This window comes from Strix aluco, chromosome 1 (assembly GCF_031877795.1).
Source record: "Strix aluco isolate bStrAlu1 chromosome 1, bStrAlu1.hap1, whole genome shotgun sequence".
Lineage (NCBI taxonomy): Eukaryota > Metazoa > Chordata > Aves > Strigiformes > Strigidae > Strix > Strix aluco.
The window spans coordinates 144146517-144161157 of record NC_133931.1 but is presented as its reverse complement, the minus strand read 5'-3'; the positions used below and the strand labels follow the sequence as shown (position 1 = coordinate 144161157).

Sequence of the window (14641 nt, the reverse complement as noted above, 5' to 3'; positions counted from 1 at the left end):
ATGCATTAATTACTACTTAGGTTTTCCTCTGGCATGAATACCCAACACACTCTTGTAAGCAATCATGTCCCAGTCTGATCATGGATCATTACCACAGTAAGTTTACTGTTCAAGTGTGTATGGACGTGAAAGAGAAAATTAATGTCTAACATTTCTTTCATAGTACACAGGAAAATCTGAGAGATTTACCTGTTTTTACTAAAGCAATCATAAATTTAGGGAATGAATAAAAGCAAGCAGCACCTCTCAAATTTAACCCAAAACACAATATACAGACAATATGTGAATGAGGTAGAGAAGGGCGAGGTAAAGTAGTTTGAGGGATTAGTCCTGGAAATACATGCACACCTGAGTAACTTTATTCGCAGAAATTATTTTTACCAAAAAACAATGTGACAGTTATCCTAAAGGCTGTGAGGCTGCAGACTTGGACCTCTTAGCAGTATTTCTGCAATTTTTTTCACTCCTTTGAGTACAGTAGTCATTGAAAAGATGGAGTTCACTACTAGGGACAAGACCATAACCTTTCGCAGCTTTTTCACATGTTCACAACCACATGGGCTCCATGCTCAAGGTTATGCGCCAGCCCAAACTACTTGATTGCCAGGGCTGTCCTGTTTGCTTGCCAGGCTTAGGATAAGACACATTGACTGTCCTCCCTCTTCAAACAGTATAAATATGACTATTTCAAGTCATGACATGCAGCAAACCTGACTGTCCATGTGGGCAAAAATAGGAAAGATAGTACAAATGTAGCTATCTTTAAAGGTTTTGCAAGGAAGAGTTCTGAAGAAAAGCAGAGAGCAACAGTCAGATGGCTCCAGATTTACATGGACAGTCACCACTACAGTGTCTGCTATCTGGAAAAAAAAATTATTTTTTAGCTTTATTTAATAGTGTAGTGCATATTTTTATAAATAGATTTGCATAAAATAATGAGATTACTTCTTCTTCACTCTTTTGAGGTCCATGAGCAAGTATGAGGAATAAATAGTTAACATTTTTATTCTACTAGCATTTTACTCAGAGGACTGGATAAGTTGACAGAGTAGCTAAGGACATTTTTGTTTATTTCATTGTTTACAAAGCTGAAGTCAATCATAAGATGAAACAACAGGTAATGGCAGCTCCCAACTAAGAAAATTTACCACAGAAATAATATCCTTATGAAAGTATGAACTAGATTTCCTTTTGAACAACAACAAAAAGTAGAACAGGGTAAATGGACTTTCTTCATTGCTAAGAAGTATCCAGATATGGACAGACTTGGAAGAGATCCATGATGCTGCTCCATGTACATGGTGGAGCACTGTGAAAAGGCATAGTAACCAGGTTAATACTGTGACTTCACACTATTGCTGGTTGGACCCTTCCTTCCTCAAAACACAGAGGGAGCAGCATGTTCACATACCTGCATGATCTCTCCTACTGCTGTATTCTGAAATCAGGCAGGGAAATAAACCTCCCCCATTACCTTTCCTGTGTATTTCTCTAGGATGTCATAACCCAGCACTCGACCCAATTGCACAATGAGATGTTGTTACCTGGGATATCTTACAAGTACTGAACTGTTCCTTTTTGGTCCTGGGTTCAATGAACCGTTCACTAAAGAATTTCTCCATCATTTATTAATCTTATAACTCTAGCTATAAAAGCCATCCTGTAAGAAGTGGAATCAAGATTTTTTTATCCTTTTAATATGTCTTGGGAAATCCTCATCACTTGCATCATAAGGTAAGGAAAACCACAGCAGAAAGTGTGACCTCTGCATAGACACCCATCAATAGCCCGCATGCCATAAAATAAAAACAATGATGTCTACAGAAAACACAATGTTACTTAATCATATCCAGTATCATAGTCAGGCCTCAAAAACACTGAAAAAAACACCCAAGGAAATTCCAACGGAGGCAACTGGGGTAAAGCGATACAAAAGGACTCTGAATGAACGCAAAAAACCCTTCAAAAACAGATTGTATGGAAGGCTGGTATAAATTGTTCTAAACTTTTTAAAACCTTTAGCTAACTTTCCGATATTATTCTCTAGGGGACAGCACACCAGCAGTTGTCAATAAAGAGAGAACTGATAAAAGTTCTTGCTTTGGTATTAATGACAGAATAAAAGCACTACCATGGGTAACAGGCTGCAGGAGGTCTGTTTGGTTGCATGACACACTCTTTCTGTCAACAATCACCAAATATTCACAGAACTGTTAGCTGTGTGGTGCATCCAGGCTATCCTCTAGCTGCTTTTTCATTCTGTTGACTGATTAACTGATTCAATAAGATGTACTTAATGCACATAGCAGCTGAAAAGCTGTAAACATTATTACGGAATATTTTTTAAAGGGACCAATTTTACACAGAACCAATTGTATGATTTTCATAATTTTAATATTGTGCCTTCAAAGAAAATTCAGCTTTGAACAGGCAGAGAAAAGAAGCAATAGTATACATTACTACTACTGTTTCACGGATCAGAAAGACCTTTAAACAGTAGTATGCTTATGAGATAAAAAAGTCTTAACCACATTTTGGGTTGCTGACTCTTCCATCATTACAAAAACGAGGGTAGGGGGGAAAAGACACACACAGACCAGAAGAAGGGATCTTTCTCCACCTCCATTTTGATGGTTGATGGGTGTGCACTCATAAATAAATAAATAAATTTTCTTTTTTAGATGCCAGTATTTGGGCCTATCTCATAAAATTCAGAATTAAAAAAAAAAAAAATTCCAAGTAGACACACCTTTCTTCAACTACTTCTAATAGACTGAGAATCAGTAGAAAACTCTGAAGGTGAATTGACTTTAAGTTATTTCCCCATTTAAAAAACCTTCTCCCAGGTTTTACCTAAAAAGTTACAGAATCTCTTATAATGAAGTAAAATATTCCAAATCAAAAATAACTATTTGATAATTGTGTAAAGTTTATTTACCAGCTTATTACTACACAAGTAGAGTCACCTCACAAATGGAAAAATTGTCATTTTTATTACGCCACCAAATCTGAAACATGTCTATTGATTTAACTGAAGTGAGTGGTCATATGTAGCTCTTGCAGAACAAAATGTAGTGTTGAATTTGCATCTGTATCATCACTTATTCTTTCAGCTGTTTTTTGATGTGACTCATCTCCTGGAACAGGTTGTATTTCCCACAGTGAATGTTAGCTTATGGCAAAGTGATATGCTTATTTATCATTATGAACAAGAACATAACTGTAATAATACAGAGAATGTTTGAAATATTTTTTTTAAAAAAGCCCTAGATCTTAAATATTTCCAGTTATGGATGTAGTATTTAAGGACATAATCCCACTTAACCTAAAGGTTTTATTTTTTTCTTTAATTCCATTAATTAAATCACATACTTTATTTACTGATATTTTGTCCTCCAGAATATTTGAGGAAGGTTATTTGTAATCTGAGGTGATCATAATTTCACAATCATTGATCTTTGCACAAATTAATTAAAAAACATTTTTCAGAGAATTTGGCGATAAACTATAACTTTGCTCATTTAAGTGAAAATATGAATATATACACCTGAATAATTTCTAATTTGTAGTGAAAACAAGTCTTCTGTCTTGTTTTCTTAATATATCTATCTGCAATTCAGAACCATATCAGTCACCTATAAAAATGTTTTGTGGTCAGTGCAACTTGCCCTGAGTTAAAACAAGGAGGAAAAACAGCTTTTAAAAAAAATTTAGTTTAAAGAGCTAAGACATATAAAAGTTCAAAGACCTATAATGTCTGTGTATACGTTTCATGCAGTCATTGAAACATCCAGAAAGTATCTCTGATTATCTCTCAAAAAATGGTATTTTCAGACTATGAAAGTGACTTGCCATAAACCAAAACTGTTCTACGACCTTAGTTATGCAAGGTAGGATGGATGGTTGGCAGATGTAAAACTGTCTTTGCTACAGCTAGGCAAAACTCACCTGTAATAAGTCTTATTTGCTGAGTCTTTATAGGACCTCAGAGTTGCTCTGAGGAGCTACGGCATGAACTACATTCAGTATAACTGCAATTACAGGTGAATTCTGCAAATAATCCAGGTCCCCTTATTTGTGTTTCTGAACACAAACTACATACGCACTATTCATTTTAGTCCTCATGGTCTCTTAATAAAATGTAAGATACCAGGCTGTGCCTAGGCATGTGAAAATCTTTAAAGACATGTCTTCATTTTCAGATTTTTTCCACAGCAATAAGACATTTATGTACAAAGGTTTGCAAACCCTCTTCCTCCTCAAAAACCCCTTCCTCTACCCCTCAAAAACCCACCCCCCACAACACAACTCTGAAGAGCTTTTCTAGTTGACAACATACATACTAAACATATTCCCTGTTTCTTCCATGCTTTCTGTTGTCAGTCTTATATTGTTGAGCTAGCAAACTCTAAAAGGAAAACCTGAAGATATTTTCCACTAAGTTTGCCATTACTTAGTCCAACAAAAAGAAAAGTACCAAAATTAGAAACAAAACAAAAACCCTAAACAACTCTACTCCCCCCCCCCAGTTTGATAACTTGGTTTCTAGGAAAATCTAGAGGTGATTGCATGAGTTTATCTAGGAACTCGTGAATCAATGAACTATTTGGTTGCTAATGCATATATTCTCTTATCCTTCCAGGATATCCCAGAATATGGTCTGCTTCTCTGCATTTGCTCAAGAATCAGAGTTTGCTTTTTCTCATTTTCACTCCATACATACCACAAAGGACAATTTCCCCTCACTTTCAGAGCATACCCTGTTCCTCTCTGAGAGTTGCTGGAATGGAACTGCCCCTCAGTTAACACTTGGAAAAAAGGCCATAAAGATTGATATGTCTCAAAAGGTTCAGGGCTCAAATACAACTTCTCTGCTTGCATAAGATGATGGAAAGGAGAGAGGGAGAGCATCTATGTGCTCACATGTATCTGCAGGAACAGGAAGTAGAAAGGCAGCTCTATTTTCATCCCCTAAATTTTTAACACTCATGCACTGACCAGGAGGAAAGAAATTTTTCTATACTGAGGGCAGAAGAGATGCAGACCCTTCCTACTCTGATGGTCAGCCAGCAGTAAAGTCATCCTACAGAAGATGTAACTGAGTCACTGAAGAATATAGGCATCTCCAATACATTCTTCCTTCAGGCAGTGGGAAAATTGGACTAAAACGGTGCTTCTATCCCACCTCCTCCATCAGTAGAACTGCATGGTACCTGATGCACCCTGAAACAATTTATCTGCTTTGAATACTGTACATCTAAGTGACTGTACATCCTCTTCTCAATATCCTGCCTCCTGACAGGTGTAAGGAACTTTAAACCAAAAAGTTGTGCCCTGAATATTCACTTCTGTAGCTTGAACTGAGACAGTAATTAAACAGAATAAATCAATGTGCACATTGAGAATTTCTTAGAAGAAGAGCTCATCCCTGCCCCCAACAGACATTTTTTACATAAAAATCTGGAATCCAAATGTTTGGCACATGTTATTTCACTTCTGGCACACTGAAAAGAACAACACCTCCCTCCAACAAATGATGCATAATCAAAATAAATCTGTTTTCTTAGAAATTTGTATAGACCTAAGGATTAATAAGAAGCCAGAAAAAGCTAGCCAGTTAAACCATAACACTGCACGTTAGTTTAATCCATGGTGGGAAAGGGTGTAGTCCAACTTTTAATTAATATTATTAGAGTAAAAGTGTCCTTGCCAATAGGTAGGCCAACTTGGCAAGGAGCTCTTCAAACTAGGAACAATATGGGAAGAAGATGACGACCACATAGAAGTGAGGAAGCGGTGAGATGAACTGATAAGTGGCTGGACTGCTGGACTCAGAGGGTTGTGATCTGCAGTATAAAGTCCAGCTGGATGTCACTCAATAGCATTATGATTGGGGCACTGATGCTATGGCAAATTCATTAATGACCTAGAAAATGGGAAAGAGTATGCTCTTGGCAAGTTTACAGATGCTACAATTTGGGAGCGAGGAGTTGTTACATCAGATGTTTGTGCTGCAAGAAGCTTCAGAGGGACCTTGACAGGCTGGATAAATGAGACAACAGGAACCTGATTGAGTTCAACAGAGGAAGGTGCAAAGTCCTGCACCTGGGAAGAATAAACCCATGCACTAGGAGAGGCTGGGGGACAACCAACTGGCAAACAGATTGCCGGGCAAGGACCCGAAGGTCCTGGTAGACACCAAGTTTAACATGAGCCAGCAATGCCTTGTGGCAAAGGTGGCCAACAACATTGCAGTTTGCATTGGGAAGAACGCTGATAGTAGGTTAAAGGGAGGTGATTCTTCCCCTCTACAACACTGGTGAGACACATCTGTTGTGCTGGGTCTAGGTCTGGGCTCCTCAGTGGAAGAGAAACAGGGACATATTAGAACACATCCAGTAAATGGCCATAAAGATGATCAGGTGTTTGAAACATCTGACATAGGAGGAGAGGCTGAGAGAGCTGGGACTGTTCAGCCTGGAGCAGAGAAGCCTCAGGGAGGGATCTTATCAATGTGTATAAATATGTGATGGGGGGATGTAAAAGTGACAAAGCCAGCATCTTCTCAGTGGTGCCCCATGAAAGGACAAGAGGCAACGGGCACAAAAATTAAATATGTGAAATTCGTTTAAATATAAGAAAAAGACCTATTTACGTTGTGAGCAGTCAAACACTGGAACAGGCTGCCCAGAAAGTCCATCTTTCTTGATATTTGGCACCCATTTCGACATGGTCTTCTAGTTGATCCAGCTTTAAGTAGGGGGCACTGGAGCAGACAATCTCCAGAGATGCCTTCCCACCTCAACTGTTTTGTGACTCTGTGTTTACTATATATTGCACACATTTTTATAATAATAATGGAATAAAGTTGAGTAAATCTGTCCTAAGATAATTGTTTTCAAAGAGATAAAAATTTTCCCAAAGAAAAAAACAACAAATAGATTAACAATGAAGGCTAAAGGAAACTTTTCAGAATGAGTCGAATTCAACAGGGGAATTTTAACAATAATTGTAACAGTACTACTCTACTCCTATATAACCCAAATTATTATATATTTGCATACAGATTAGAGATATAAAAGTAGTCACAGACTAATTTAATTTCTTATTTCCCTACTTGGATTCTTGTAATCTCACTAACTTCCAGCACATGTCCAAGTGCACTATGGAAAGTTCATATGCAGAAATGTAGAAACACTGACCCAGCCATACCATATTGGAGTCCAGATTTGGAGGCTGGTGTTTTCAGTTTAATCAGTTTTCCCCCAAAAGGACAATGGAACTCTTAACCTGTTTACTAAAATATAGCTCATTGTAAGTTAGGATGCTAAAATAAATCTCCTATAAAACTGATTAAGAAACAGTTTCAGAAGGAATAATTGTATTTATAAAGAAAGACTTTTCCTGTATATTGGAAGACCATCAATTTGATTCAAGAGCCCAAGTTTAGGAAGAAAAGCTGTTGAGTTGTTTTCCACAACAGTAAATGATTATAGGTATTATTAAGCAGATGGAAAGCAGAGTGAATTTCTACAATAATTTTATAGTTAGGGGAAACCTGTATTGTTGAAAGCATATTACCAATACTGAAAAGCTGAGGCCCCTAAGAACACTGCAATTAAAAGAGGCGTGAGGGTGGAGGAGGGGGATAGTAAATTAACTTAAAAAAACCCAAAACCAAACCAAACTGAAGAAGCCATATGAGAGTTGGTGACTGTCACAACACTTCTTAAAGACTGCCAAGTTTCTCAGGCATGTGTTTTTGCATTTTTCTTATATGAAAGTCTTAGGACAAAGTCTGCTCTTCCATTGGTTGATAGGGCTGATTTCACTGGAAACTTTTATACAGAAGAGGAACAGAAAAAAATTCTGTTAAATTTGTATTTAGAATGAGACATTCAAAAGAAAAGGTCACAGACGACATCTGACATTTGGTCTGGGTAAAGCAAAATCAGGCAAAAAAGTGGATTTTTGCAAGGTGCATTGACACAAAGGAGCAACTGAAGTTGTGTGAACAGATGAGATAAAATAGATAAGAAAATGCAGCAAATCAAAGTAGTATCAACTCCTGAGGTCTGCAAAAGTAAAAAGACAATCCACAAGAAAAGACATGCCATAAAATCAGGAGATAACTGAAGGTGTCATTGTGAAAGTGCAAGGAGAACGAGATTTTACAGAAGAAACAGATGGTATCAAAGGTAGGAAAGAAATGAAAAGAGTGAGTCTGGAGAAGACTTTTGGAGGCACAGCCAGTGCCAGTGTATTACCATATAGTGTTGGTGGAGTGCCAAGGGGTCCATGGAAGACTTAGGAGAAAAGCGACATGAAGGAATTTTTTTAGAAAAACTTTCTAAAAAGTTTAGAAATTAAAGGGAGATGGAATATGACTATTAATGTTCCATACAAATTATAAAAGTCTTTTATGGGCAGAAAAGATGAGAGATAGACTGAAACAAAACCATTAATACAACAGACTTGCATGGGCAGAAGAACTTCACACTGAGCATGTTTGTATCTAAGCTCTCCTTCTCATACACAATCTAACTGCAAAAGATATGCCAAAAAACTCAATAGAAAACTACACATAATGGCAATTATCTTATAGCAAGAGCTGGCTTTCAACTCCAAGTTTACAAATTAGCTGATGTTTGAAAGGACAAATTCAGTAATCTTAAAAAAATATAAAATTATCTTTTTTGCAATATTAACTGTGAAAATAATATCCAGCAATGTGTATCAATCACTTTGCAGTGGATGTTAATCACTGAACATTAAAAAAGATCTTTAATACCTTCAAGCAAAACGCAAACTCAATTTTCTGTTAGTATGAGGAGCATCCTACATGCCTGAAGGTAGTTGTGGTCTAAGTAAAGAAGAACTAGTTACTTCTAGAAGTTAAACGCTCTGAATTTCATATACTGAAGCAGTTGCATAGATTGTACTGGGAATTCTCTCTTGACAATGATGGGATGATGTTCACCACTGGAGGACTAGTGAATCAACTTTCATAGGAGGAATTTGAACGTTACTAGACGAGAAAACGTACCATTATTTTTATATAGCCTGGTACATTTACATAAAATTAAAATGCTGGAATTGTTTGTAAATATTTTGAATAAATGGTTAAACCTTGTTTCTTATCTCACTATGTTATATGAAACAATGTAATCTGGTAAAGCCCCACACTAAGTGCTACTTTCTGTTGCCATGATGCAAACAATGATTGCCATGGTTTTAAAATTAGTATAAAGGGAAGGAACAACCAAGTTTCAGGATTGCGCTCTAAAGAGTACATTATGAAATACAACCAAATGCCAATATCCATAAGCTTATTGAATGGGCATTTGCTGGAGTACTGTAGCTCTGCATAGGCGTGTTCCTCTGTCAGTACAGAGTAGGAGGAGTATTAATTTTTAAATGTGCAACAACAAACATGAGTTAAAATCTGTTTAGATTTACTATTTGACATGAACCCACATCAAAAGCTGAAGATCATTTTAATCCACCCTAAAATAAGCACACAGCTGTAAAATATTTATTAGATAAACAATAGCTGTCATTTTACAAGTAATCAGTGATATACATATTTCAAGTCATCACTGGCATACTAAATGTGATTTCTCACTGAGTGTATCCTGAAAATTTGCATCTCTCATAAGGTAAATCATTAACCTTGATAGCACAGATGTTCTGACAATCTCTCTTCTACATGGCTCCACATATCATGTTTTAATAAATTAATTTCTTAAAACTTTGGTAAGAATAAGGTTTTTTGAGGCTTAAGGAGAAACTAGATAAAATATATTTTATGTTTTAACTATTTTACTTTGAGATGAAGTAACTGGTTGAAATTGGATGTAAGGAAAAGCTGCAAAATGTACTTGTGTGCTACTTCAAAGCCTTTCTTCAGTCTTCCAGCTCAGAAATTCTCAAAAATGTTCAGTGCAAAAAGTGAAGGATGTAATAAAAAACGCTGCAGCATTCAGGGCTTGAAAAGTAAGACAAAGGTGAAACTATTTGTGCAAATGTACAAAAGAGGCAGAGATTGTTAGCATAAACTTGATTTATGAATATTCAGAAGCACAGGGAAGCATAATATTTTCTGTTTTAATGTACTAAAATGTTGTAAAAGAATGCTGAATTACATTTCTCTGTAACTGAATATAACTATTTTATTGGAAAGCGAGTATTTAAAATCAGAAAAATCTGAATATTAATTGTTCCCCTACTTCAGAAACCCACAAGGAGAAAAGGAGCCATTAGGCTGTATCTATGTTGCTTCTGAGATATGCAGACATCATATGGCTATCACAGGGTAAAAAATTTAAATAAATCCCAGAGTAGTACCAGACTGGAAAACTCAACAGTAATGAAATTTTACAGAATTCTGAGTTATTCTTTCTGTCTACAGATAAACGTTTTCTAGACAGTTTGTTTGACACTGAAAAATTGCAAACCTAAAGTCTTGTTTCATTATACCTTTACAAAATCTAAACCTGGAATAAGTTCACTGCCTTTGATACACAACACAGGCCAATACTGACTGCGTAACCTCCATCCTCCCCAGCTGTCTTTGCTTTGTGTTAGCAGAATTTAGTAAAACTTGACTATACTATACAGTCAAAATTATTTTATGGCAGCTATGAATCATTATCATACCACAATCTCTTTCCAAATTCATGAAAGAATCCTTGTGTTCTTTCCTTTCAGAAGCAAATAGATGTGAGAACGTATTCCTTACACTATTGGGTATTTCTAAAAACATATAAATCTTATAATTTCATATAATGTAATGAAAATTAGATGACACAAGAATAGTCATGTTTCTCAATAGGTAAAATAATTTCTAAAGTTGCATGCTTTTCTCATGAAAAAATGAAAAAAATGCATTCATTCATCTCTCAGCCATGCTGAAATCAGATTCACAGAAGGAATGGTTGAAAGGTCTAGCTTTTCCAAAATGTACCTCCGTAAATCCAGAAAGTAAATAAATTAAATCATAGTGCAGTAAAACAAATTAAATTTTGAGGACAAAGTACTTTTTCCCCTGAAGTCCATGTTTACACAATGTGGACCAGTATGTAAATAAAAAAAATTACAAATAAGAACTTCAACAGATTGATTATTTATCCTTCTATGTCATGTATTAATTTATTCTTTGGAAAGCTAGGAGGTCTCCATATTGAAAAGTGTACACAAGAGTGAGATTTCATATAGGTGTGACTCTCAAAAACTTATCAGTGTTGGTTCTTATCAATGTTGCAATTCACACAAACCTTCCTTTTTGTCTTCTGCAGCAATCTTCACTTTCGTGTCTGTTATATCTTTGAAAGAGGCCAGAAAGAGTACTACATCTCCTTTTTCATTCTTTATAGGAACAATATCCAGTAGGCACCAGAATGAAGACCCTGCAAGGATAAAGAACAAATTTAATTCAAACAGCTGTCTTTTTGCACAGAGATAAAAAAAAAAAAAAAAAAAAAGTAAATTACTAAATCTACAACTAATGTAATTCTAAAAAATTCTTATTTAGGAGGTCAGTAGTCAGGGAATCACAGATGTTCAGCTCATGTAAATCTCTTTGCATCATTGGCTGAAGCTCAGTAATACTGCTTTCTCTAGAAGCAAGGCATTAATTTAAATGCAAAATTTATCTACAGGGATCATTAATAGAGTTTAATGAAGCTGCTTACTCCTCTGAAACCATGCTCTTCTTTGAATTCTCAACTGATGTTGCTTATTTTACTGGAATAGCTTTCACTTTGTTAACTTGACATCTGAAGCTTACATGTTTACTATAGAATCATTCTACCTTAATCATCTGACTTGATACTCATTAAAACCTCTTGACAGAAGACCTGATAGTCAGAGCATCATCCCACTAATTCAAAGGTATTTAAACTAATCAGACATCAGATTTAGAATAGAAATAGAATTAACTCCTTGCATCTTACAGATGGTGTGGCTTATAATACCACACATCATCTGTAAAATTAATATCAGCTATCTTCCTTAGTGTCTATAAAGTTCACCTTGCTAAGACTTAGACAATGCTGAGTTTGCCAATATTTTTAATTCATGTTAACCTTTCTCTGCCCACACCTGCTACGTAATTATATGCCTTAAAAATAAATTGTTTCTGTTGTCACTGATTATGTCATGTCCTGTTTGCAAGGTATGTTGTTCAATTCCAAGTTTGCTGTTAATGCAGACCACTCAGAAGAGAATAAATGCCTAGGTGCTGGTAAAGCACTGGAAGTATAACAGAGATCTCCGCAAACATCCTAGATCCCAATCCCATCCGTTCTGGGATAATTCAGCCCAGTGTCAGGCTTTTGTCTTTTTCAGGTTTTTTGTCTATCCACACTAATTACCTTCACCCATCGTCAGCTGACTAATATTATTTATGAGATATATAAGTACTGCTACAGAATTACTTTTAGTTTTAAATTTCTTTTTTGGACATGTCTTTACACTTTGACAATCATGTTCCTTTCCAACATACTATTTTTGGCATTCATTTACAAGCACAAGTCTATTTTCATTCATATACAGGAGCAGGAATAGTTCCCTGAATCACTGAAGCCACAGCTGACTACTGGCAAATGATCAGCTAAGCTTCGGAGGGGTCCTTAGGAAGGAGCAAGTAGATTAGTCACTTCCTACTCTATTCTCTATCTTCTGAACTCTGCAATTTTGAAAATGAACTGGACACACCAAGATCCCAATTCAGCTTTCTAATCTAAATTTCCAACTGGAAGTTCCCTGACTGCCTGTTGAAGGATGTAGGCAAGCATGGCAGGTGAAACAGCAGCTTCCATTTTGAAGGACCACCACAGTTGAAGGTAGAAAAGTATGCTTCAAAGGAAATTCATCTGGGCCTCTCTGTCCTGGTCAAACTTTCCAAGAGGCAGTCAGGCAGCTTTGAGAGTAACATTACTAGTTAAATCATCAGGTAAAGCTTCCACTTAAGGTATTTAAAAATGGGACATGGAGAATTGGGAACAGGAGGAAAGAAGACTGGAGAAGGAGAGAAAGATCATGGGAAGAAGCAGACTGGCTTAATATTGGGTTTAAATATTCTCATTTTGATGTTGAAGACAGAGCAAGCAAAGAAGCCCTTCTTTTAAAAGAAGGTAGAAATTATATCAGAAACAAGATATTTTATTGTTCCTTCTTCCTTTTTAATTTTCCATTCTTAATTAATTTTTTGTGCAGATTTGACTCTTTTATCAAAACTTATGGGAAAACCTGCTCAGTGGTGTCACTGTCAGAAATGTTAGAGAGCGCCACCACACTACCAATCTGAAGTGATATATTCAAAGATAAGAAGCATTAAGAAATTTTACTTTCCTGTTTAAAAATAGAATCACAGACCTCTACAGAATATCATTATACTTTATATACATTATAATATCTTATACTGGCCAAATTCTTACTTGTAAAATTACATTCTGCCTGGCTGCATTCTAGCAGTAGTTTCAGTTGGAACAATAAGTCACTCTCAACTCCTTCTTCTAAACAACACCAATAGCTGCAATGTTCTTTTAAACAGCTGTTTTAATCTCCTCCAGAAGTAGAGGCGTATTTTACCCTTTTCAATTGTTTCATGTCTTTTCTACACACACACACACACAAATTACTCATTAAGACTGCTTCTGGAAGAAACTTGTAGACATCAGCCACGTTCAAACAAACCTAACTCATTTATGCTAAGAAGCACATCTGGTAATATTATCTGAAATGATAGATCTGTAGGTTTAAGGAAGTTATTGTAAAATGGTTCATCATCAAAAATTGAGACAAATCCATTTAACATTTCATGTTTTAATGCATTCACTCTTGTACAATGAAGTGCATTTGAATTCTTTGCAGGTGAACACTGGTCACTGAAATTGTTCCGCATCCTGTCACCATTTAATGTCATTTGCTGTTTCTCTTCAATCATATTTTCTCTCATTACCTGTCCTCATTCTCCTCCTCTGTAAATATGTCTGGAAATATTTTGAATAGGCAAAGCAAATATGCATAAAAAATTGTATGCACAACTAAAGAAAAGACATATCCAATACATGCACAGGCTACTTCTCTCCTGAAGAGTTCCAGGCTATGGCATGGTGGAGCTGCCAGTCTCGGCATTACTTATATACTCCATCTTCAGAAGACCCAATCTGAGCTTGTTGGTTTGTTTTTTTGTTTTTCTACCTTTACTCTGAAAGGAGTAAATGAATATGATGTACTCTTCAGGACTAGAGGAGATGATCCAGTTTAGGTCAGGACTAGGTCAATATGTGCTTGCACTCTGTGAAGAACAGAAGGGTGGTATCTTTCATTATTGAGGAGCATTCTTGGAAAAATACACTGATCCAGTGCAATCCATTGCATAGCTTTTACTGAATGCCAGCATCATATAATAAGCCAAAAGAAGAACTTTCTACTCATTTAAAAAAAAAAAAAAAAAAGAAATGCCCTATTTTGTTACAGTTCTTTTGAGTGCGCTCATCTGTGAGAGAGAAATTCCTGCCTTGCTTCAGATGGTGCAAACAAAGGTCTTCTGTATTGTCAAGAGTTGTCTATCAAATAAATTTGTTTTGGAGGTTTATTTATATACAGACTCTCTTTATTGCTCCAAGTCACCACT

At 36.0% G+C, this 14641-nt stretch overlaps 1 protein-coding gene across 2 annotated transcripts in view; it reads right to left on the bottom strand.

Moving 5' to 3' along the window:
* Window positions 1-14641, bottom strand: part of KCNH8 (potassium voltage-gated channel subfamily H member 8) — a 193422-nt gene that overhangs the window by 104662 nt on the left and 74119 nt on the right. For both annotated transcript variants that reach the window (XM_074838629.1, XM_074838637.1), the window contains exon 3: window positions 11277-11408. In XM_074838629.1, coding sequence (XP_074694730.1) covers window positions 11277-11408 — 132 coding nt within the window. The remainder of the gene's footprint in view (window positions 1-11276; window positions 11409-14641) is intronic.